The 26,773-nt window shown below is 37.3% G+C and overlaps 1 protein-coding gene across 3 annotated transcripts in view; it reads right to left on the reverse strand.

Annotated features, from left to right (window-relative positions):
• Positions 1-26,773, reverse strand: part of LOC103472527 (glutamate receptor ionotropic, kainate 5-like) — a 201,173-nt gene that overhangs the window by 10,157 nt on the left and 164,243 nt on the right. For all 3 annotated transcript variants that reach the window (XM_081612224.1, XM_008422226.2, XM_017307584.2), the window contains exons 14-18: positions 20,329-20,442; positions 8,551-8,660; positions 6,881-7,054; positions 513-678; positions 184-409 (exon numbers count right to left, since the gene is read on the reverse strand). In XM_081612224.1, the coding sequence (XP_081468350.1) occupies positions 184-409; positions 513-678; positions 6,881-7,054; positions 8,551-8,660; positions 20,329-20,442 (790 nt within the window). The remainder of the gene's footprint in view (positions 1-183; positions 410-512; positions 679-6,880; positions 7,055-8,550; positions 8,661-20,328; positions 20,443-26,773) is intronic.

A 26,773-nucleotide genomic window follows, 5' to 3' on the forward strand; every position in this document is an offset into this window, starting at 1 on the left:
ATGAGTCATAAGCTTTCATTTGCTCATAAAAGTTGGTGTAACCTGCTTCTTCAGCTTCAAATCAAGTTGTCAAACAGCCTGAGGAGCCATTTTTCTATCAACACGACAGGGAAGGACCCCAGTCTGCAGGTTCTCATACTGCGTGAAAAAACCCTGGTGTCTTGCCCGTCACGGTCTACTCACCCAGCGGCATGCCGATGCCGTATCCCTTTGTGTCCAGCAGCCCTCCGATCTGCGTCAGGTTGCAGTTTAGGCTGCGGTAGTACTCGTTCATGGTGCTCTCCATCAGGAAGGCGTACTTGGAATTGAGGACACGGGCGATACCCTCTTCTGTGCTCTTCACAAACACACTGGGCTGCTTGGACTTCATGTAGTTCCACATTCGCTGGTACGTCTGGTACCGCGAGTTCTGAAGGAGAAAGTGAAAAGTGTTTTGATGGATTATTGGATTAGTCGCACAAGTCTAAATGCTTTTTTCCCCCCCCTATGAAATCTCTCTCTTCTTGTCTCACCATGAAGAAGGTCATGGTGGACCCTCCATGTATGGTGCCGTATTGGATGTTGGTTTGGTCTGCCAGGTCGTCAGGAGACTCGATCGGCACCTCCATTCTCTGTACGGTGAGGAACGCCGCCAGGTTGGCCGTGTAGGAAGAGATTATGATGAGAGTGAACGCCCACCTGAAGAATGGGAAAATAAAAGTTTTAACCTGGTGCCTGCACCGCTCTCACAGCAACATCTCCCTCATTTTATTTCCTCTCCCTGGTTTTATTAAGAGCAGAAAGAGGAAGGCAAGTATGGGGAGACAGATGGGAGGCACTGCAGGAAATGTCAGGAGTTTTAGGTAAAAATCATCAACCTAAACATGAACTCGCGCTGCAGCAGAGATGAACAGGATGCCTCTGCTGCACAGAAAATGAAAGCAAAGTTATGAGGAAATATATTAAAGACGGAGCCAAATTTCTGAAAGAAAAATGGAGGGAGTCGGGGGAAGCAGAAGCAAGGCAAGAGCCACATGCAAATATTCCCAGAAATAAATGTAAAAAAATGCTACACAGCAACATAATTACAGTAATTATACACATAGCAACTCTCAGAATAATGTTTGGAAGAGTTAATTACAAACCGGATTCCAAAAAAGTTGGGACACTAAACAAATTGTGAATAAAAACTGAATGCAATGATGTGAATAAAACATCTAATGTTTTATTCACAATAGAACACAAATCACAGATCAAAAGTTTAAACTGAGAGAATGCATCATTTTAAGGGAAAAATATGTTTAAAAATTTCATGGCGTCAACAAATCCCCAAAAAGTTGGGACAAGACCATTTTTACCACTGTGTGGCATCTCCCCTTCTTCTTCCAACACTCAGACGTCTGAGGACAGAGGAGACCAGATTCTCAGGTTTAGAAATAGGAATGCTCTCCCATCAGGCCTCTAACTGTTCAATCGTCTTGGCCCTTCTTTGTCGCACCTTCTTCTTTATGATGCGCCAAATGTTCTCTATAGGTAAAGATCTGGACGGCAGGCTGGACATGTCAGTACCCGGATCCTTCTCCTACGTAGCCATGATGTTGTGATTGCTGCAGAATGTGGTCTGGCATTATCTTGTTGAAAAATGCAGGGTCTTCCCTGAAAGAGATGTCTAGATGGGAGCATATGTTGTTCTAGAACAGGGGTCACCAACTCCAGTCCTCAAGGGCTACCATCCTGCAACTTTTAGATTCACCTCTGCTCCAAAATGTCTGAATTTTCTCACCAGCATTCATTCCTCTCTGCAATAGGCTGGAAACGAGCAGTTTATTTGATCTGGATCAAATAAACTGTTTATTTCCAGATTTGATCTGGAAATAAACACAGATGAATCTCTGTGTTTTAGCAGAGATTCATCTAAAAGTTGCAGGATGTTAGCCCTCGAGGACTGGAGTTGGTGACCCCTGTTCTAGAACCTGAACGTAGCTCTCTGCATTAATGGAGCCTTCCCAGACATGCAAGCTGCCCAGGCCACCAGCACTCATGCAACCCCAGACCATCAGTGATGCAGCTTCTGTTGATAACAACTTGGGTTATCCTTGTCCTCTCTGGTCCGGATGACATGGCATCCCAGTGCTCCATAAAGAACTTCAAATCGTGACTCATCTGACCACAGAACAGTCGTCCATTTTGCCTCACTCCATTTTAAATGACTCCTGGCCCAGTGCTAACGGCTGAGCTTGTGGAGCTTAGAGATGGCTTCCTCTTTGCACTGTAGAGTTTCAGCTGGCAACGGCGGATGGGACGGTGGATTGTGTTCACTGACGATGTTTTCTGGAAGTATTCCTGAGCCCAGGCTGTTATTTCCTTGACAGTGGCATTCCTGTTTGAGGTGCAGTGACGTTTAAGGGCCCGGAGATCACGAGCATCCAGTAGAGTTTTACGGCCTTGACCCTTACGCACAGCGATTGTTCCAGATTCTCTGAATCTTTTGATGATGTTATGCACGGTTGATGATGATAACTTAAAAGTCTTTGCTATTAAACACTATTCTGGTATTGCTGCACTATCTTTCTGCACAACAATGGTGGAATTGGTGATCCTCTTACCATCTTGGCTTCAGAGAGACATTGACGCTCTAAGAAGCTTTTTATACCCAATCATGTTGTCAATTGACCTAATTAGTGTTAATTGGTCTTCCAGCTGTTTGTTATATGTTCAATTTCCTTTTTCCAGCCACTTATTGCTACTTGTCCCAGCTTTTTTGGGATTTGTAGACACTGTGAAATTTTGAATCAACATATTTTTTCCTTTAAAATGTTACATTTACTCAGATTAAACTTTTGATCTGCCATCTATGTTCTATTACGAATAAAATATTGACATTTGCCATCTCCACATCATTGCATTCAGTTTTTATTCACAATTTGTTTAGTGTCCCAACTTTTTTGGAATCCGGTCTGTACTTTTTGTTCAACGTGCATTTATTATTAAATTAATTGACCATAATGCTGAGCTTTAAACTGGGCTAATTTGCAGCTATGGATCTGCCATTTGTGAGAATAAACATTTAAACAGCAAAGTGGATTTCTGAATTATTGGTAGCTGCGGCTCAGATGAACAGCTGCATGACAATTCTCAGCACATATTTCCTTTATATATTATTGTCTGTGGCAGCAATATAAATGGCAAGATATAAAATATTAATCGGTAACCTTTTGAGCTGTTTTTCTGTGTTTTCCAGCTGGGACTATTAGGCTGACAGGCAGACGTGAGCGCGATCTAAATGGTTTTATCTCTCTGTCAGAAAGGAAAAGCTAATAAGTCTTGAATTATTTGTGCCACCAATATACTGTGGAGGGATTTCTGAGAAAAGATTGCACTGATCTGTTGATGTGATGTATTAGAGCTGTTGTGTATTCAACTCATCATTATTCCTTAAGTTTGGGTTGTCATCACTGCTAAGCTTTAGTTTGGCCTTGAGGTTTTTCCACAGAGAACAATGGTTTCTTTCTCTCTATACCTCCTAAAAAAGGATTAAAAAAGTTATTTCTTTCCACATGACATATACGTGTTTGCTATAAACACATAACAGACACATTTCTAGACAAATATTTGCCAACTGGCGTTGCATATTCAACTGACTTTACCATATTATAGCGTTGCACTATCAAAACTGAATTTAAATTAGTAAAATTGGATAAATTGAATCAATTGGGACTCATAACAGTCATAAGAACATTAACCAAACTGAATGATAATGAAATACTATTGAATCTGTCATTATTATCATTTTAAAAATTGACAAATGAAAATATGTTATCATTGGATTTCTTTTGGCCCCGTATGTCAAAATGACAGACAACAAAGTCTTGCGCAACCTGAGCTGCAGACTCCACTGCAGGTCAACTCCCAGTAAAATACAAACAGTGATTTTTATTCATTTCTTTTATTTCTAAAGCCAACACAAGCCAGCTCCATACCATCTTAAGGTAAATTGACAAACACTTCAGGCTGTGAGAAAAGCAGCTTAATTAGAGTCGGACAGAAGGACGAATTCAACCAAAGTCAACATGTGCAGAATTTAACCCTTTGAAGCACGAGGTGAAACTAAATGAATGAAAGAGACAATACACTGAACAGCTGGGGAGAAACTCACACAGCAGGTCCCAAAGTTATTTACTGGGACTCACAAAGTAAAAGCCTTTCCTGGAAAAGTCAGAACTAAAGTGGAAGACTCATCTACCAAATGGCCCTCTCCTAACTAACTGCTTTTATAAGACAGTTTTGAAGGGTTAGGAAATTTACAAGCATCAGTTTTGTTTTTCTTTCCCTTTACAGCACGGACATGACTGAATTTCTCCATTGTTCCGTTTATTTTAATTGTTACGCAACGTGGACACGGCAGCCAACAAGCCACTCAGACATACAGAGACAGACCTGGGGATGTTGCAACTTGTGCCACGGCTATCATTAGCTTTTATGAGACTAAGTGCCAGACTAGGCAGAGCGCTGTCAGGGAAAATCCGTCGATGGACCCTCCAGCCCCTCCAGTATCGCTCTACCATCTGTCTAGCTGTCGCTACTGGGACTGAGGGAGGAGAGATATGAAAGTCAACGATACTCAGTCCAAAATGCTAATTACAAGCAGAAACCAAAATTTTTAACTGACTGAAAAACTCTGAAAAACAATTCTGCAAAGTCCCTTAAAAATAACATAAACCCCAAACGGCTTCTAAATCATAAAATCCAACAATTTAGAGGAAATGAAACAATTCTAGAGGAAATGCCATGAAATCTTTTCATATTAAAAGTTTTAAAAGTGGAAACTAAAAAGTTTTCAAACACAAAATAGTAAAACTAGCATCTGCATTATATCATCTACCGAGAGATCATTAATAACCTGTCAGCAATTTTCTTTTTTTTTTTTTTGCTAAGTTTGGAATAGAAACTAGCTTGAATTAGAGAGAGGACAGAGTCAGAGGAGTGGAAATAAAAACCTGAGGAGAAACTGACATCATCATTTTCACATTAGGGTCGATACCATCTGTTCACCTTCAGCTAATGTTGCTGAAGAGGAAGGAATGGGCAGATGGGAGGAGGAGAAGGAAGAGCAGGATGGAGGTCTGGATCTGGGGTGTCTGCTCTGGCGTTTCTTCTTATCATTTATCCTTCTTTCCTTGCTTTCTGGGGTAACTTTGTCTTCAATTCTTCCTCGACTCCTGTTATAACGGTAATGACCACTAGGAGATGCTATTTATTATCACCACTTTGTTCCAGCACCTCGACAAATATTGCTGCAAATGTTAAGACATTACTTAATATTTTCCTGGATTTTTTTACTCCGCGAAACAGTTATTTCTGATTTCTTACGAGCAATGACATTTTAGTGAGATTACATGATGGCATAATTTTGCCAGTTCACTTGTCTCAAGGTGTGAGCCAGTCAAAGTGGTTTTCAGCTCCAGAGGACACAAAACAAACATGACAAATGCTCTCTGTGTAATAATTGCAAGCTGTTGCGACATGTTTGTGCATCGACCTTTCATGCCTGGAGAAAACACACATCTCTCAATATAATTTCCAAGACACAAAGAATACTTCATTTCTGCTTCCTATTCCATGTGTTGTGAGCATTAAAAAAAAAAAAAGGGAGAGTGTTACGTTTCTCAGGTTGCGATTATTTCATGTTCAGAAGCTGGTGAGTAAAATGAATATTCATCTGTGCTCAATGGGATGTTTGGACTCTTCAAACACTGATCCGGTGACACTTATTAACCTCAACACCTCTAGAAAAGACGTGCAAACGCCTTAAAATACAATCTTTTATTAAGATTCGTCTTTTATTGTGGTGGCATAATCTCAGAATTATAAGTATGGACATTTGAGTGTTGGATAAATAGTATAGATTACAAAATTAACATTTCCAAACGCAATGTGAAGAGTGGGTTCGTGGAATCGCCGAGTTTCCATAGCAACTGTTCCTGCTTCGGAGGCAAAGTCGAAAAATATTATTTTGCTCCTACCAACACAAATGTAAAGATATAGAGTTTGCTGTACATTACAGGAACTTTAACTTGAAACTACGCATTTTTTAGTTGGAATAACATAAAAGATTCAGCAATACTCCAGGGTAGTTCATAAAAAAAAAGAATGAAGAATAAGTTAGAGGTTCTGGAGACAGGATTGATCAAAGGCCCCTCTCTGTTTGCTACAGCCTTGAGAAATGTCGAATGAAATACCAAAATGCTTTCCTAAAGACAAGAGATTTGTCCAAAGCCCAGTTTTTTCCCCTTAAATTAAAGCAGAAATTTTGGACAATTTATCGCTACTGTAATTACACATTAACATATGAGACTAGATGTCAAAAATGCTTGCGGTGCAAAAAAGCAGGTGTGACTAATTAAAGGTTTCATTTTTGAAAAGCATAACTGTAAATGTGTCAGTAAAGTTGCTGAAACTTTAAAAAGCATAACAGTGGCAGCATCTACTCCTCTGTTTTACGTCACTAAAACAAACTTATTTTCCTTTGTGTTTTCAGACCAGATAGCGTTTGCCACTATTAAATGATTGCATCAGTAACGTGGAGATGTTTTGACAGATCAAATAAGTCAAAATGCCGAGGCAGGTTTACTTATGTGTTACATCAGCCAAAAATATTCTTAAATATGAGTAGAGAGACGCCCCACACAGAGGCCATTCGGCCTTGATGCGTCCATCTGAGGTTTGAGCCCCCACCGAGACTTTTGCTGCGAGTCTTCTTCAATTCACTCTCTGGCCACTTCCTGTCTAGTGCCTGTCAAGAACCGCTAACAGTGCTACAAAAATATAACATGCACCTTCAGGTCAATAATTTACTGTGATGAACGTCAACTATGAAAAATGTTACTGTCTTGGTACCAACCAGACTCCGCTGACGCAGCGGGTGGACAGGGCGCGCGGCATAATCTCTGAGCCTTGCTGCATGAAGCCTCCAACTGGGAACCACAGACTGTTTCCCAGTGTGTACTGGTTCTCCAGGATGTCCCGCCGCTCCCGTAGACATGGGTGAGGGTTGTACCACTCATAAGGACTGAGCCTTAAAGGAAAAAGAGAAAACTATATTAATATGTATGAAATACCTTTGGTGATCAGTTTAGGCAATTTTTTCCAAAAAGTTCTTAGTTAAATAATAGGGTGACTTAAAAACATTGAAACCATAGAAAATAGAACCAATATGTTGCTCTTTTGTCTTATTTAAATGTTTATTAAATACATTTTGACATTAGACAGAGATAAAAAAAAGACTGTCATGTATTACATTTTTCAAAAAGCTTTATTTCTATAGCGAAAATTAGGGGTGAAAACTAATCACATACGATTAATTGTTTGGTTACAAAAAACAAACAAAAATCAGAAAATAAGTTTTCATAAAATAGAAAAGGCTTTCCAACCTTAACACAAAAATACTAGAGAAACCTTTAGCGTTTTGATCAGAAGTAATTCTTCCACCAGTTTTAGTAATTTGTTGAGGCACCGAAGCAGCAAAGCAGAACCTATAAGCACACTAAAACTCACATTTGGATTTTAGTGTGATGTACTTTCTCTCTCTGCAGCCTACAGAAAAGGTTTCCTGAAGTCTGAGATCATTTATGTTGTTTTGCCTTTCAGCTCTCAAATGGATTCCATTTTTGCCATCTCAGTTTTTATTGTTTAATTATGAGCTCTCCACTGAGGGAAGTGAGGCCTTCATTGCTTTAGATGTTGCTCTGGGTCCTTTAGTGACCTCGTGGATAAGTCATTCACATGCTGTACGATAAATTTTGTAGTGCTGCCACTGGGAAAGTTCACCTCTGTTCCTTTCTAGTGGCTTCACTGCAGTTCACTGGATTCCTAAAGCCTTAGAAAGGGCTTCCTGAGGAATAGATATTTATCGTTCTATGTATTATTTATGTCTTTTTTGTATTGCGGCATTTTAGATTACTTCATATTGTGGTCTGGTGCTAATCATGTGTAGCTGGTGGCACTGAAGCAAAGACTGTGGTTTTGCACAGTTAATTCACAATTTAACATGGGAACAATCAATTACTCAGACCAAGATGTTTTAGATACCAATTTCCCTAATAAATGTAATCGTTATTACATTTATTATATAAATGCTCCATTAAAATTTGCTTGATGATTTGAAACATCTCAGTACGTCAAAAAAGGAGAAGCATTAGGACGAATGCTGATTCACAGACGAGTACAAACAATAAAAACTTGAAGCGTCATTAAACAGCTACCAAACTCTCATTATATTCTTTGGCTTAATGGGTGCAATTGTAACATTTTTAGGCACAAAAACAAGAAAGGAAAATCTAATGCAACTTTCCTAATCATTTTTTTTTCCGAGTTGAATGCGGTCCGGTTTTTGATATTCAAGGTTATTTTTCTCGTTTTAGTCTTCTTTTTGTGATTGCGATTAGAAATGAACCCTCGGAAACCCAGTAAGACAAGCCCATTGAAAAGTTCTTTAGAAAGTAAGAAACAGGCAAAACTCAAAGTGTGCAAAGTATCATGTTTTCTGAAGTGAAATCATTAGGAAGGTCATACCTGGCGGCGAGGAAGAGAACACAGCTGACAGCAAGGTAGGCCAGCAGCATGAAAAGCCAAACAGCAGGAGAAAACGGGTCGAGAAAGGAAAAGTAACCCGGTTTTCGAGCCTGAAAGAGAAACACAAAGAAACGCTCTGAGGATTGACAGCATTGTTTTCCCTCTGACTTTGCCTTAATGTGGTTAGCCTCAAAGAAAGCAGTGCTGAGGCCAAGTCTCACAAAGCCGTTTTGTCTGACTGAAGTCCTGCCTTGATCATGACCTGCAATTATTTAGAATAAAAACCAGCACATCTAAAATAAAATTTAATTTTATACCACTGGATGGGAGGGAAAAAACGTAACGGTAGGTTAAAGACAGAACCTTTATTGAGGTCTTTACAATTTGCTTCTACCTTAGTAATTTCTAAAGTTTATCTTCCTTATCAGACGACATCAAAATAAGTTGGAGACGGTGTAAGACAATGTCGTGCCTCAGACTCTTTGAACAGGAGAGCAACAACACAATGAGTGCTGATGAATTGGAAGCAGGAGTAAAAATTAACTCGGGCTGTTCAGCACCAGGGGGCAAGGGTGCTGATAAACATGGAGATGTCTTCACTAATGTGTGTGCCAGTCAACAGCTTAGCCAATTAAAAAGATTACAATCTTTTAATGTGCTCATAAGCTTTGTAGACACATGCAGCATGTCTCTGTATGTGTTTCTAATGTGTATGAAGCAGATTATCTGCTGCCAGACACAAATGTATTGTATCGATTACTTTGCAAATCCAAAAGCTAATCTAACATTAAATTACTTGCTTTTGTTTGTTTGTTCCTTTTAGCTCAGAAACTTGCTCAAGAAATTACAGTGAGTTAATTGAAATGTTACACATAGAAAAAAAAGAGCTTTTTTTTTTGCTTTTGCTAATATACAATGACTGAATGTTTATTTAGAAGGATAAATTGGCAATATCTCAAACTTTAAAAAGAGCACACAAAAACTACATATCTGAAAAAAGACTTAATTTATTGTGAACACGGAAGAGTGTAACTTAAAACAGAGAGATGGTATTTAATTGAATTAAAATGTGACTTATAACTTTCAACTTTAAAAGGTTAAACTTTATTGTTGTAAATTGGATTCAAATTCTAGTTTATGCAGCTTAAATTAGATTTCAGGGTCTGAAATTAATCAAACGAATCACATTTCAATCATATAAAACCATATACTGACAAAATAAACATTTTCAATTGAAAAGCCACTTTTGATGCTTAATTATTGAATAAATATACAGATAAGCTCAACAAAAGAGATATTCATTGTTTTTAATGTTATTTAGTTTGGTGCAATGTGCTGCTTTATCTATTCAGCTTTCAAGCATTACAGGAACCACTGATCATTGATACAGCTTTAGAAAAAATACTTATTTAGAAAAGTGAACTGTGGAAGCTGACATTAGCATTGGAAACATCTGTGCTGCTGCAACATGTTTTGATTGAGAGGCTATTTTAGGCTTGACCAGCTCTGGTTACAGGACAACAGTCTTTTCTAGCACTTCAGCATTTTGAAGTGTAAATTTACCTCCAGTGGACCAAGAGAAGAGAGTTTGCTGTCCATTGCTGTCACTTGTGCATCAGATTTATGGGCATATCAGAAACATGTAAATACAAAGGTTCCAGTTTTGAGATTTTTGTTTGTAAAAAAAGGGGGAAAAAAAAGATGTGATCTATGTGTGTGTTTCAAGAGGTTTTAAAAAAGTTAAAATTATGTTTTTTTTAATGTTTTGTAATCATCTAATATTGCATATCAAGGTAGCAAAACTACATTAATGAGTCTCAATACTATGACTACCTATAAGCAACCTTTCTCTAGGTAGGAGAAGAGATCTTACAGCTATATGGAGATTTTTTCCCTGCAAAATAAAAAAATAAATCATAAATCTGATCATTCTGCAGCAGCAGCCCCAACAAGCAGGACAGCTGTGGGTCCTCCACTTCGAGAGCTTAAAGAGTCCCAGCTGCTCGGCAGCCATATGAAATATCAGAAATTTGTTTGCAGCTGACAGACGTTGGCGTTGCCATCAATAGAAAAATAAAATTCTGAAATCAGCCCAACAGTAAACTGCTGTTATTCTTCACCTCGGGGTGTGCTTTTCAGGGGAAGATTACTTCAGCTTATCTGTGAGATGTGATATAAAGCCTTTAATGTCTCTGTCGGGCTTTAACCGTGTGAAGTCTGCTAAATGCTATCAACGAGTGTCAGTAAAGTCAGCACCAGTCCTAAAAAGCTCCAGGCTAAATAGTCTACAAAAAGATTCAAGGCCCCAATTTCTCCCGTTGCGTTTTGGGTGAGTGATATAGGGCTTAGATATTGGCAAGAGAGGCAATGCTATGAAGTACAAAAAACAAAAAAAACAACTCTACTCCAGTAAAATTCTTCACTGCAAAGTGTGACAGTGCTGGAACAAACATTGTGCAAAATATAATATATAGTAGGGCACCGTTTCTTACTGAATCCATACAAGACAGATGTGGCTATTTTTAAGCTTTAGTATTTCTATTTATAACTTTCTAGAAAAGAAATATTTTATGTGAAGCACTGAATCCATAAGCAGCTGCAGACTGCAGCTTTATAGGCTATTCTGTTGCTTAATCTTTTAATTTAAACTCATAAAACAAAATCTCATGCCTGATGACTTTTGTGGTGTTATGATTACATAAATAAATCATCACTTTTACAACATGCTGCATGCTGTAGTCCTCAAGTGTACCACAGACCCTTGAAGCCGTTTCAGCAGAAATCTTTTGTTGTGAAAAACTTAGAAGGAAGTCTCTGGTTGTGGGGGTAAATCAGTGGTCTGTGGTTATTCAGAGTGACAGACGCACCGATTGGCAATTTAGCACTCTTCAGAACAACGTAGAGCGATGAAAAAATATTAAGCAGCGACAAATATCAAGCGGTGTCAGATATTCTGTGTGGAAATCATGCAGTGTGACTGATGTTTTTTGCCCAGCTATGAGATTTTCTGCACCGTCTCTTTTTCCTCGTCCTTCTCTCTCTTCTTGTAGCATCTGGTTTTAAAAATAGGCAGATTAATGTGCAACTAGCTGCCTGTGTATTGTTGTACTGACACCTTGGCCAGATTTATCCGAGATGATGGTGCTGTAGCAACAGATTCTGCACTCTGGCATCTTCCCATGCACAATACAGTTAGAACTGATTACAGTTGAGATTTTATCATTTTGAGCTCACAATGTGTAACATGTTCCAGTTTTTTATGAATGTGGAAATCTCACAATGTGTGCAGGTATTAAGGCAAATAAGCAAGATGTATGAAAACTGGAGGAAACATTTGTTCTCACAACAAAGTTATACTTATTCTGCAAATACTTCTTTCAACAACTTTAACGTTAGTTTGCATGAAGGTAATAGTTTGATACACAGTATTGGATTTGTGGTGGCAAAACATGATTTAAACAATATTTTTGAAAAATAACCGAATGGTCTCTGTTTTGTTGTTCTTGATTTAACAGGTTAAATATGTAAAACAAAATAACTGTATTAAATCATCTAAATAATTTAAATCAATCCAGTTCAGGTCTGCTAGTCTCTATATTCTAATTTATTTTACTAGAATATAAGGGGTTAATGCTACCTAATAAATAAACAAACATATGGAAAACAAGTTTACATAAAAATCAAGATTATATTTTAAGCAATCTCTGTTTCAGTTCAAGTCTGAAAATTTGAACTAAGTTAGATTTTGAATTAAAAAGACACAAATCGACACAAATCAAAAGCTCTTAAACTCATGCTAACTTTAGCAGCAATAGCTACTCAGAGGGCTGACAAACGCTTTGAGTGTCACTCAAAATGTTTTGTCTGTGCAACGAACCTAAAGCACACCAAATATTTATGGCAGCTTGGACATGGTTTGCTAAGCAACAGAGGTGCTTCTCATTTTTCACACCTTTTATAATGTTTTATCACAGACGAAAGCTGTGTGCCGATTACACAACGTGTATAAAAAACTCTGTGCCGATGATTCAAACTGAAGTATGATTAAGCCCTTTCAACAGTGAGGCTCATTTAGCCTTTAGTTTGTCAGCAGTCCAAACAGCTGGGAAAGGAAGTTCAACTTCTCAACTTTAGTAGACACTGAAAAATTGAAAACACGAAAAAATCTTAACGGAATAGAGAAGGTTCAATAGAAATCTTGAGGTCACTTCTACCTTGTGGTCCATTAGCATACGACCCTGCCAATATGTGTGCCGAGATCAACACGGCCTGTCACCTCATCTACTCAGGGTTGTGCAGTCAGAAGGAGCAGCTTGGTGTTTAACAAAGTGAATTTATGGTTCAAATCCTCCAGTCCAGACTCATCCTGGAGGCAGGAGTTCCCGCCACGGACTGAGACGATGGATCTCTCACAGCACATCAGTGTGAGGGCATAAATTGCCGCTGCAGGCCGTAACTGTGAGTAAAAACGTGCTCTCGGTCAACTTAATCTCTAAATAAACACTTAAGAAAATGCAGCTGGGACACTACTGTGTGAGCTGGGCTTTGCTGTACACACATTAAGCAGCTGACTGATCACTGAGTCAATAAACTGATGCTGTCACTGTGGACTGGATCAAACATGGAGGACAGATGGTGGAGGTGCATACTAATGAGCTGCAGATGTACATTATCTGCAGACAGGGACCGTGCAGCCATTATAATTCTTCCCGCAAGGAGACAGAAGTGAATCTTTTAATGATAATGGCAACTAAGAGAATCGCTATTGTCATTAATTGTTGCTTGACAAGACTTGTGTTCTGAGCTTTGTTTTTCCATTTAGTTTCCATTTCTCAGGACCGAAAGATGCAGAATTTTGAAAGGTGCACAATGTGATTTTCCACAGTTCCAACTGAGTAAGGTTTCCTTTTATACTTTATACCAAGAAGGTGAAAAAAAGAGTAATCTTTTCCTTGAATATGAACAAAACTATTCAACAAAGTAATCAGTGATGATAATTTGTATTTCCTGCTTTCATTCGAAACATTGTTTGAATAACTGGTTTTAAAGTTGCATGTTTTCCCTGTGCATCGTTGGGTTTTCTCCAGGTACTCCAAAAACTGTTCAATTAATTGTTCTCTAAATTGTCGTAAGGTCTAAGTGTGCATGTTCATGGTTGTCCTGTGTGTCTATGTGTTTAAGGTAATGCACATTACATGTTTGATCTAAAAATCTGGGCTCTCTAAACATTTTTCACCCTTCTTAAGGAAGTTCTGCACAAAAAGACATCACTTGCTACTACTCTGTGGTTTTGCTCACATATCTCCTTTATCACACTGTGGAAAAGGGAGCAACGCAGTTATTACATTCTACGATGTTCAAATCAAATTAAGTTCACGAAGCAGGAAAGTAACTTTTTTCTGCAAGATTTGTCGTTACACATTTAAATGTAACCTTATGGAGATATGCTATGAGAACTATTAACTTATATTAAGATGTCTTTATTTAATAATATTTTTCACATGCCATTACAATCTGTGGATATAAATAACTTGGGCATCTCAGAAAAAGTGGAACATTACATACATACACATCAACATTAACATTTCCCCAACATGTCCCACATGGACATCTAAAACATAACATTCATTCTTCCTTCTGTTTCTCTACCTCCCCTTCTGCATAATATCACAAAAAAGCCAAGGAAATGAATGGTTGCCACATGATGATAGCTGATAAATTCAGCTGAGGGGACAAAACTTTTCTTAAAATGGTCTTTTTTTCCAGCTCAGAGTTCTGTATCTGTGTCCAGATGGGAGCAAAGTGAAGAACCGGTTCAGAAGACGGTCAGGACTGTTTGCAATGTATGGTGAACATATGGTGACTCTGCGATTTGTGTGAGTCAGACTTGGAGTGGGAAGGTGTACAATCCTGGATGCAATGTGTGAGATTTTGATTATTATTATTTTTTCTTGGTGGTGACATGGAGAGCAGCAGAGTAGAGCGGGTTGAACAGGACTTCTGTAGCAGAGTGCTTTCAGTTTATGTACAACTACAGTCTATATTGTGCATGTTTTTGTGTGAAGGTGATAACTAAAGCTTAATTCTTTGTCTACGGTGAACCTAAATATTTGAAAGTATTGATCTCTTTAACCCCTTCAGCATAATGCAGCATGTGAAATAAATAAGCCAAAGGGCTGCCAGAACATTCTTAAGCAAGTCAAGACTTTTTTGGAGCTTCACAAACAGCTGACCTGTGGAAACTCTGGTTGTGATATCAAAAAAAAAAAAATGCATTAAGAAAACCCAACAGAAGAAACTGAATAAAAACTGAGGTGTAATTCTGAAGAAATGTGGGGCGTTGTTGAGTTTTAAAACTTATACATGGCATTTATTTTATGATGTTTAGTTGGTCAGGTTGGGACTGATAAATCAGGAATGACTTGAAGTGATATTTAGAACAATAATCATGACATCACAACTCAACTCTGAAGGCAAATAAAGAAAACAGAAATGTGTCTTTGTAAACCAGCTTTAAGTTGCTAACCAGTATGCACATATGTAGAAAGCTGTTTAGTAAATGCTTTTTTTTCTTATTTTACTTTTCAAACTGATTAAATCTTTCATTGTTCTAGACTCAACCATAACGTTGCATTTAATTAAGGAAATAATTAAGTTTATGTGATACATAATCAAAGGAAGATGCGGAACAAAGTTAACATGTTACAGATATAAATAAGGTATTGCAGGATGGAAACTCTGCATCCAGGACACTTTTAATGTGATTAGGCATAAATCCTTTTTCTGCATCTGCTTTTTAGTCCAATCCTTCTTTTCAAGGAACTCGGCGTCTTGACCAGGGAGTGATTAGAGGAATCTTACATGACTTTTGATTACGGTCTTCTCAGAAAATCCCCCTTTCAACCTTTTATGTTAAAAGCTCTAAGAAATAAGAAGACAGGAGCCCATCTACAAAGCAGCTTGCAGCTTTATTGTTTTGTATTGCATCAGCCTCTTCGGTGGAGACGCTTCAAAAAGAACCTTTTTCATTTTTGCACCTGATTTTTGCTTTTTGCTTTAGGCCTAAATTGAGCCAAGTGGCTTTTATTTATTTTTTGCTTTTTGCTGTTTCTTGCTTAAAAAAAAAAAAAAAAAAAACAGAAAGAAAAAGAAAGAAAAACGTACTTTCATTTAAAAATATACTATGTATTTTTTTTTTCAGAATGTGGAGTGCAGAAAATCTGAGCTGATTGAATTCACTTTAGCTTAAAAAGGCATGCGCTTGAAAATGTAACAATTTGTAGCACTTATGAAGTTCAAAAGCTTTCTGTAGAATTCGACTGTGGCTAGAATCAGACGAAGAGCACAAAACCCATCACTAATGATTTGAGTGTTCCTTGGGGCGCTGTGACCTCAGTAAATGTTAAAAGTTTGTGTATTTCTTCAGAGTTTAGATTTAAATCCTCCAGCCATTCATTGCCTATAGCTTCTCCTTTAAAGGCCGGAGGGGCCCATTTCCTACCAGTTTTGGGTACAGAAATTTAAACGAGCAAAATACAGAAGAGAACCATATTAATTCCAAATAAATCAGATTTTTAATAACCTAATGTCAGACATTAGAGACTTTGAACTGTATAAAAGTAGTGTTTTTATATTGATTTTTATATTTAGTTCCAAATAAAACCAGAAATATGTTCGATTGTGTGGGCGCGCCCTTGTGGTGCCCAGATGTACTGCGATAAGTTATGTTTTATGATCAAAAAGTGAATGAATGCAACATGAAGTCCATTTTTCTGATGTCCTCAAATGTACCACATGTCTGAAGCAACCAATTTTCTGATTGGTTGTGATTTTGTGTGACTCATCTCCCGGCAGACTTCAATGCAGACAACGTGGAAATAATGGGAAAAAAAACGCCATTGCCCGCAATGGGCTGTAAACATATGTATACTAATTAGTTTTTGGCTATGTTTGTACACAAGTTCTTAAAATTTACAAAAGAAAGTTTCATTTTAGGCTGGAAAAATGGTTCATTCAACATTTTTGTGAATTTCATAGTAAAAATATTAAAAAAAATTCTACTCTGATTTTGATTTTGTGTTTTTTTTGGTCCAATGTGATAAAGCATTTTGTCAAAATGAAACAAACATTGTAAAATCATGAAGCTTAGGTTGTGCTGAAAATAATGATACCAAACAATTAAATAAAAAATAGTTTTTATGGTGAAAATATAAGGGTAAATTCAAAATTAGACCAAAACGGCCATTTAGACCCGAGTCTCCTAAGGGTTAAAAAAAGCTCCTTTTAATGTGGCAGCTATAGTAACTGCAGTCTATGTTTTCACTGTTTTGGATCTAAAACACTAAAATCATGGTCTCCCTTGGTTTAAGTGTGAGCCATGGCATTTTAAACAACAATTGATTCTCTGATTTAAGGGTTCTAGGGCACAATAAGAGGCTTAGAGCTGGAAGGAAGTGGAGGCAAAATAAAGGCGGGGGGTGGGGGTGGGGGGGATGAGCTTGTAGTGATTTAAAAGTAATCAATAAAATGTTTAATCAAAGGGGGAGCAGGCATAATTTAAGCAGGACTGGTGTGATGTATTCCCTCGGTGTGGTTGTTGGAGAGCTGATGCTGCATTTTGCTTCACCTGTAAATGAGAAACTGCTGCATTGTTTAGGTAAACACACACTGAGCCGCATTATTCCAGCTCATAAGCAGGAAGATATGCAAAATGCACGGACTGGCATGAATTTCTGACTGAATCGTCAACTTGAATTAAAATACCACAGTTTGACAGTATCTTAACAAATGTGTCATTTTATTGCTTTTATACAAAAATCAATTAGCTGATATTAGTTAATAAGGGATATAAATTGAAAGATATGTTTTGTCATTTTCATTTTTAGTATACTTACTAATTCAATATATAAAAATACAAAATACACATTGTCTATTATTGCCGTTTGTTGTTTGCCGGATGTAGTTTTAAAACATTATAACCTCAAATTTCTTTTTAGTTTTGACAATAATAGATTTTTATTACAGAAAAACGTTTTTTTGACAACTTTGTGTTCCTCCCAAAGTGTTTTCTTTTAATGCATAATAGTTAAACATTAATTCAATTTAATGAATGTTCTTCTGCTAATTATATTCATTAAGAAAGCAAACAAAGAACGCATTTCTGTAAAGATTATTTTAGTCAGATTTTACTCTCTTTTTCTCATTATTTACTCAAGCACCAAATGTTTCTGGTGCTATCACTTAAAAAAGAGTATTTTAATGGAACTGCTGTCAATTTATGCCATAAATGTTAAATATTTTGGCTCTTTTTTTACAAATTAGTGGGAAAAATATAACATCTAGCAAGAGGTAAAAAGCAAGTTACTATGAATATGGAATAAATCTGACAATTTCCAAACATTCAATGGAAACATAATAGTGTTGCTTCTTCCTTTAGGGGGGCAGTTTTCATAGTGTAAAACATAAGTTTATAATGCTCTTTATAACACTGGAGCAAATCAACAATATGAATAAAGATAAAAGATCCAGCATTCGCTGCAATCGTTTTATATCCGTCTTCAGTAAACATCAGTGATGACTGAAAAACAGAATAAAGAGGAAAATCCCACAAGAAATTTCAAAAGGTCTTTTTTTGTACATGAAAAGCATGCAGCATTTGAAAACTTCAGAACTGTCACAAATCTTGAATCTGCAGGTCTGTCAGACTCAGGAAGCAGAAAACCCAAATTTTAGATTCCAGTCAGGAATCCCAAGTCAACCATCCCCCATCAGAGGCTGAAAACTCACAATCTAAAGCAGCAGCTCCTGCCTCTATACCTTCGGTGCGTAAAAAAATAAAAATAAAAACATGCCCTCTATCTGTGTTTTCAGCTCTGCTTTTATCTGATCTGCCCCCCAAAAAGCACCCCCGCCTCTGCTTTGTCAGTGTTTGTAGTAATTCTTTCTGTTGCTTTGTTGGAAACTCAGTTTGACTGTGTGACCCTAGCGGTCGAGCGACTGTCAGCGCCTCCAGCAGCACAGCTCGTGCTGAGAAGGAAGCTCCTGATGCAACTGCAGCTCTTTTTTTTTTTTTACCTCTGAATTCCTCAAATCAAACACACAGAGAGGTCGCAGACATAAAATGACATCAGGTGCAGACACTCCACGCTCCAGTCTGTACAACTTTATTCGCAACGCCGCTGGCGCGATGAATAAAAGTGGACTTTTTAAATTTCACTTTAAAATTTATATTAAGGACAAAACTCAAGATAACTTTAATATTTCAATATGCAAACTTTGTAAATGCAAGAAAAATGCTTATACATTTATGTTTGATGTTGCAAGCAGATTGTAACTATTATTCTATTTCTTTACCAATCAATATCAGAAATCATATCTATGTTTCCAAAAGGTTATTTTTTATCTCTTAGATAAGGGAATAAAGAATGGAGTCTGGAAGCTCTAAAATTTTTCCACCTTGTTTTTTCTTTATTTATTTAATAATTTGATTTGGAAACTGATGAAAGACAATCCTCTGATTTCCAGACTTCATAGAAAGCCACAGATCAGGCTGCATGTTCAGGATTGTTGGAAGGATCAACATGTGGCCCATTGCTAACTGTTTTGCAGACCCCAAGAGGTATTTTTTTTTTAAATTTTCCAAGATTGTCTCTATTTACTGTCAGTTCTTCCCTCCTCTAATCAACTCTGGCTGGTTTCCCTTTCCCTGAAGAAAAGTACATGAACGGCACTATTTTTCATGGTTGGCATGTTCTGTTCAGAGCGTCAGCTTTGCACCTTCTTTCACATGTTGGTTGGGTTCCTTAACCAGTTAGTTGAAAAAAAAAAGTTCTTATTCCTTGCTTCCAACAAAAGCCAGATTTGAAGGGAAAACAAATCCTGTCATCTCCTATTTAAATTGTGAATCTTCTTTTTTATTATGACAAATCATGAAAAGGTTCAAGGAGTAATAGTAAATGTACTGTAAATGTAAAAATAACTTTGTTTTTATAACACATATTGCTGCAACAGCAGAAACATGCAGACATTCTAACATAATATTCCACTAAGACGTAACAATGTATCATGTCATATTTCCGAACAACAAGCCGTTACTTTTTTCACACACTTTGAACAAAGCGATGCGGCTAATATATGGGTTTTTACCAAGGGGGTTTCCAAAGCTTGAAAAGGAAAAAGTACAAGCTCAAGAGTGAATTTGCCTTGAGATGAAAGTGACATTGAGAGCGACAACAAAAGAGAAACTGAGAAAGTGTGTGACCTTGGATTTACACTGAATGTGTCTCTGCTCCGCTGCACACTTCACCAGTGGAGTGGAGCGATTCCTAACCACCATGATCTACACTATGTGTGGCTCCGTTCCACTGTGAACTCCCAGGAGTGCTTTCTTTCAGACTGAGGTGTAGAGCAACCATTAAAGCTAAGTGTCTAACCCTTATAAGCGACATGTTGTCTTTACATATGTTTTAAAACTGCCCCTTTGGTGCGACAGTATAACATCAGACAGATAATCTGTAGGAAAAATCAAGCTCCTTTGCTTCCCTGAGGTCCTTTTTTGCAGAAACACACAACTCCTAGTCAGAAACAACCAACCACAGCCAGGAGGAAGGTCTTAGTTCTTCCTCTTGTGAAAAAATATGAGATTTTTTTTGATTATTTGTCTCATACTAAACTGTCACAACATAGTGATAGTTTTAACAGACATGTAAAAAGCATTTTATTTATAAAAGTTACCTACTGCAGCTTTAATCAAAACTGAAAATGTAAAGGCGAACTCACCAGATGCACTTGGTAGAGGATGCTGATTCCCAGAGTCATGAATGGCTTGGAGAAATCAATGACCTTCTCCCTCTCTGAGGTTATGGTGAAGCCGGCGACGGCCAGGTCAGCTTTCTACAGCAAGACACAAAGCATAGCAGATATGATTGTTTAGCATTGGTAACTCCCAGGTACTGACAGAAGAAGGAAGGTACAGGAGAACGAAAATGGAAAAGGATTCTCTTTTTTTGTTTTACTTGTGGCGCATGTGCAACCAAAGTTGAAAAATAAAATAGATAAAGAATCTCAAACATAAGGTAGAGAAAAATAGGAGAAGGTAGAGAAAAACAGCGATAGCAGAGAGTGTCAGTGGAGTCTCATAGAAAATAAGAAACAAAAGCCACACAACATAAAAGAAAGGAAGAAGAGTCAAGTGGGTCAAGTACCTTCAGGGAAAGCTGATATTTGGGTAAAAAAAATCAGGAGGCACAATCATTGAACTGAAGAAAACAAAAAACAAGAACTGAGGCCTAAAAAGACATTTCTTTTTAAAGAGATATATCACCAGAAATGTTTGGTCCTTAAGTAAATAAGAGAGCAAAATCTAACGAACATCATCTTTATGGAAATGTTTTCTCTGTTTGTTTTCCTAATGAACATAATTAGCAGAATAACTTCCAGTAAATTGCATTCATGTTTAACTATTCTGCATTACCAGAAAACACTTTGGGAGGAACATAAAGTTGTCAGAAACAATGTTTTCTGTAATGGTGTTCTAATAGCTGTTGCCTTCAGATACCAACATTTCCTCTCACCGCAGGGTTGATGGTGTAATAGTTTAATCTTTGCAACTTCAAAGAATAATTTTCCAACAATGAACTTAGATCATCTCTTATGAACACAACAGGTTGTTATAAGGATCATTTGGCCATTGACATGGCAATACTATACTAATGGTAATTAATACTTTACAGTCTTGGCTGTAGTGATATGTTTTATTTCAGACAGTCTGTCAGGTCACAGAACAGTAATCATGGATTCTTAACATACAATTAGATTATACAAATCCGAGAGCTTTCTTTTTTTTCTGAAAACGTTCTACTGCTTATGAAAGGAAGAACACGAGATCAGATCGGGAGTTTGAAAGCTACACAGGTGAGTTAAAAAACAGATGAGGAACAGCGTTGAGAGAGACAAGAAAAAAGTTTGGGATTTTCTTACTGCAAACAAAAATAAACTCAATTTTCAAAAGGCTGTCGCCTCTTTTTTTTAAAACTGTGTTTTAAGCAATCTCTAACCAGCGCAACACTTCAATTAAAGTTTGGCTCATGTTTATATTGAATTATTTTGCCTCCTTTTTGTGTTAACACAAACTCATAAATAATAATATAATAATGCTTCATAATTCTCAAACTGTGCTTTAAAGTATCTCTGTTCATTCTGGAATGATCCATCTTGTCTTGATTTTAGACGTTGTGCTCCAGCTGCCTTAAAACTGTGACAAATAATTTTCAAATTTAGTATCCACTGGAAGCTCAGGGGCAACAATTTATGATCGATAACAGCCAGGCACTTGCAGTCCTATCAGAGAGTCTATACATCATACATAGTTTTGTCTGCCAACCTGTCACTGCTTTCCCCCCTCACAAAATGCTGCCAGTTAAATAACTTCAAGATAGCGGAGGCTTCTTCAGGGTTTATGTAACCGAGTGTCTTCAGTCAGTCTGACAGGCGATTTTGTTTATCTGACTCTATCCGGGTGACAACTACAAAATGACTGAATTTCCTAATGCAAAATAAGAGTCTTAAATATACATATGGGGTTCATAACAAAGGTTAACCTCTAATTCATGCTTTGCAAGACATATTTCACTTATACTGCAAGAACCTGTCCCATTGGATCTCATTAAACAACTGACATGTCAACTGAAATGTCAAATGCCTTAAAATTATTGCCTAGATTTTAAATTAACTGTTAATAGTAAATGTTGACCAATGATGTATTTTTGTTTTTGTAGTTTCACACCAGATTTTGCATTAGTTGAAGAATGATCAGTGAATCAGTAAATGAAAGGGAAATTAAATGTTGATGAAACTCCCATAATCTAATCTTCAAAGAGTCATCATGGAAACGATGCTGTGGGCAGGAAGGATATCTGGTAGCAGTCAGTCATGCAACATATCTGAAGAGGCCTCTGACTGAAGACTGTTGGTGTATCACAGTCTCATGATGGTCATTACATACTACATACATTACAGCTTCATTTCTTGTCAGCAGGAAAGAAATATCACAGAAATGTGTCCTGGATCCATCAGTTGTTGGGCAGCACTGCAGATTCACTTCTTTTGTTTTGATCATTTCTTCTTAAATTTCTTTCTGACTGAGTAGCCAGAAAGCCTGGCGGAGAAATGTTGAAGTCAGGGATCTGTTTTTAAGACGGTTCCTCTTTTCTCTCCCCTGTTTGGTCCTGCTCTGCATCCATGAAGCCTCTGCTTGGGGTCATAGTTAAGGCACCATTTGAAATTTTGAGATGCTAATTAACTGCTTCCAATTATAAAATATACATTTTGCCCCCAGTTACATAGCTTCATAGCAATAAAGTTAAAAGAAATAAGAGGAAACATCCTTCCAAAACAAGGGGGATAATTATCTAAACATGCAAAACATACCTGAACTCCCCAAAAATGAACTACAGTTTGCAAAAAGTTCAAATCAGTATGTATGTAGTAGATCTACCCCAACATGCTGACACCGTGAGTGGTGGAGTTCTGAAAGTGTCTCGGAAAAATATTAACAGGAAACAACAGCCTGGATGATCATCTCCTGCTCATTACGCCAGAAACTTAGATTTATTCTGTAAGGACACTGATTATTCAAACACAACTCATACATTCATCAGACATAATTAGCCGTCTGAGTTCTGTATGGCCAATATGTTGCCTAATTTGTGGAATCATGCTGTCAGATGCAATGATTAATAAAAATTCTGTTTGGTTGAAGGTATCGCTCAACCGTTGTGTCATGACTGAATGAATGCAAATGGAGGCCGGGCGTGTTTTTAAACCAGGAGTTAAAGTTACTTACTGCTGCCAGTCTTGAAGAAAAGTAAATGAATGCATAAAAACTAACTTCAGCTACCCCCTCACACAGCTTCAATCATTTATTTTCAGTTGCATTTCATTTCTTCAAACCCAATTTAATCAATGTAAGGTTTAAATTAACTCCTATCCTACTGATATTCAGAGATGATGCACCGACTGTTGGATGTCCTGAATTCATTACGGCATTCATAATAAGGGTCGGCGCCTTCCTCCCAAACATTTAAACCACCTTTGCACAGATTCTGGAGCTTTTAATGAAATATTGATTTTCTTACTGTAGAGAAGTCAGTGTTGAAGGTGCAGCTGCCACTGAATGTATTAGGAGTTAACAATGAATTGTTATTGTGCTGGTGTCATGGGACAATGAGAACCTTGGTCCCTAACAAGTGCCTTTTGTCCCGATTGCGTAAATAGTGGAACAGCAGGACTGAAGGTTACACCAGACACAAATGTAGACAAACTGATGACAAACTTTAAAATAAAACACAAATTTCCATCTGGAGGGTGGACTCAACCTGTTTGATTTCTCCTGCTATGATTAAGACGGTTCCTCTTTTCTCTCCGCTGTTTGGTCCTGCTCTGCATCCATGAAGCCTCTGTTTGGGGTCATAGTTAAGGCACCATTTGAGATTTTGAGACACTAATTAGCTGCTTCCAATTATAAAACATACATTTTATATTTGGAATCAGTTCTATGAGGTGCCAGACTTTATTTGTTCTTTTTATTTTTTACCTGACAAAGAAATCTGAATTATGTTAGAGTACTGTCCCTTTAATCTGAGTTCTAAAGTGAATTATTCACATTTTACACGTGTGCCTAGTGCTGAATATGGATAAAGTCGTCATACAGGAGAATGAATTCATGAAAATGTTATCTGTGAAATATTACCTGGAGTTCTAATTCAGACTCTCTATTCTTCCTTGTTAAATATACAGAAACTAGCTCTCTTCATCATACTCTTGATCTCATTCTAATACAAAGAGGGGACTGTTATTAATAACTATTGAAATGTGTGACCACGGAGACTGTGAGAGGAAATTTGAATCTCGTATGCATCTGATCATGCAGATACAAAATTAAAAGCAGCAACTGTATTTTTTCCTTATAGTTGCCATGAGCAACTTTACAGAGAACAGCTTCCCCAACTTGCCCATTTCGGTTTATCATAGTGTTGACAGTATTATAGCCTGAACAATAAATGATAATCATCTGGAAAAAAAAGTATCATTAAGAGGAGGCCGGCCAATTGGTTTGACTTACAGTTCTGTACTTTAGGGCACAGAGCAGCCCACTATTAAAAGGATCTTAGCTAGATTAGAAAAATGTGATAATTTAGGACAAATTGAAGCTAGAACAACTTGTTAAATTCAAATAGTGGAAAAAGAAAAAAACAAAAGAACAATCCCCAGGCTGTAGGCGGGCAGAGAGTTTTAGCATTTTCCTTAAACCGATGCAGACTTAATTTGCTGCTTTAATTGACATTGGTTTACATTAGATAAAACAATATGACAATCTGTTTTTTATGTGCCTTGAGACAACATGTGCTGTGAATTGGTGCTATATAAATAAACTTAATTAAATTGAATTTTCACTGAGGTACTACGGGTGCAAACTGAGGGCATTAAATGTAAGATAGCAAACGTCCTTTATTTCACTCTAATATTAATTTTCCTAATCCACTAAACAAATTTTTCATGCTTCTGAAGTTGCTCTGCTCCATCCTTAAAACCAGCTTTTTTTTGGAGAAACCCATTGCTGTTGAACTTTCTCTGCTTACGGATCTTTCTGCAGTGAACTGCAAGAGCACAACAAGCATGTCCTAAAGAAGGCAGGGATGTAAACACCCTGTTATTCTGCTGGCCTTAACATTTATACAACCATCTTTTTGTTCCACAAGAAAAAAATAAATAAAACATACTTTAGAGAGCAGGTTTCATCCCTGCAGAAAAAGTCAACATTGATGTGCAATATACAACAGAAAATATTTTTGCAGGAGACATTACATCTGGTCATAGAGACATACTGTTGAGGAGGAGTCGAATATTTTAGAAAAGATGTGAAAAAAATATTGTGAGAGCAGTGTTTTGGAGTGAGAGGAGTTTAATCTGAGACTAAAAACAAAAATCATACTCTGTATTCGCCCTTTCTTTGGAAGTAAAAATGTCTCTAATATGGAATCAAGAAATATAAACGCTTAAACAATAGGAATGTAGCTTCTGATTGACTTAAACTACCATGTTCAATTTGCTTAACAAACATTAATCTTCTATTCGTAAATAATTTAAAAATTTTACTCAGCCAGCAAATAGAAGATATATTCATAAAAATATCAGTCAAGTTAAGGGATTACTTAATTATGCATGACATATTTTCATTCCATTTTTGAGTCTTCATCAAAAAATGTTTTCATTGTTATTGTAAAGATGTGTTTGCAGCAGGTTATTTTACAGAACTAACTTTTTTTATAGATATATTTGCTTTCATATTTGGCACAAAAAGAATTGAAACCGACTTTGTGTCTCCAGCTTCGGTTCCACTCACACCCCGGCTGATGAGACTGCAGTGAAATCTGTTGGAAAATTGGCTGGTCCATCTATTCAACTTTACATAATGCAAAAGCATGGGCCCTTTCTTCTTTCTGCCCTCAGTGGAGCGAGCACCAAAAATAATGAAGCTACTGCTGTCATGAAGTGGTGTTAGAAGAGGGACCCAAATGTAGACTAACACATGAGGCCAGCGCCAAGAAAAACAATGTTTTATTAAACAAATAGAAGAGCAGACACACACCCCGAACTCCAAAGTGAATTCCCCCCAAAAAACAAGGTCCAGCACAGAAATAAAAGTGAGCAGAAAACAAGAACGACACAAATGTAGCCGGAAACGCCGATGATCTGCCATGTAAACCAAGAAAACCAATGTGCGTACATAAACTCAGGAATATACTCAGAGGGGTCAGAGATAAAAGGTGTCTGAATGAAGATGAGTGGACTGGAGGCAGAGAACAGGTGGTGGAATAGACACAATGGGAGACTATCAATAGAGACTGGCAGAGAGAAGCTATACAAAAAAAAATACAGTTTCTACAGAGAAAACAAGGAACTAAATACAGAGCTGCACATGACAAAATGTCCTTTGAAGGTATTCAAGCCAGTTTAACCCTTTTCGGTGGGCATAGAGAATAAATGGATGGATGGGTTTTCAAAGTCCATAAAAATAAAAAATCTGTAAAAGAATGCTGTGAATTTATATTCAGGTCTAAACTCTTTTAAGCCGTCATTTGCATGGATAACAGTTGCAATCCAGTTGGGGTATGTCTTTTTTATTTTTGCACCTCTGAAATATCTTCCTCTCCTTTGCAAAAAA

This window comes from Poecilia reticulata, chromosome 11 (assembly GCF_904066995.2).
Source record: "Poecilia reticulata chromosome 11, P_reticulata-male-v2, whole genome shotgun sequence".
Taxonomy (NCBI): Eukaryota; Metazoa; Chordata; class Actinopteri; order Cyprinodontiformes; family Poeciliidae; genus Poecilia; species Poecilia reticulata.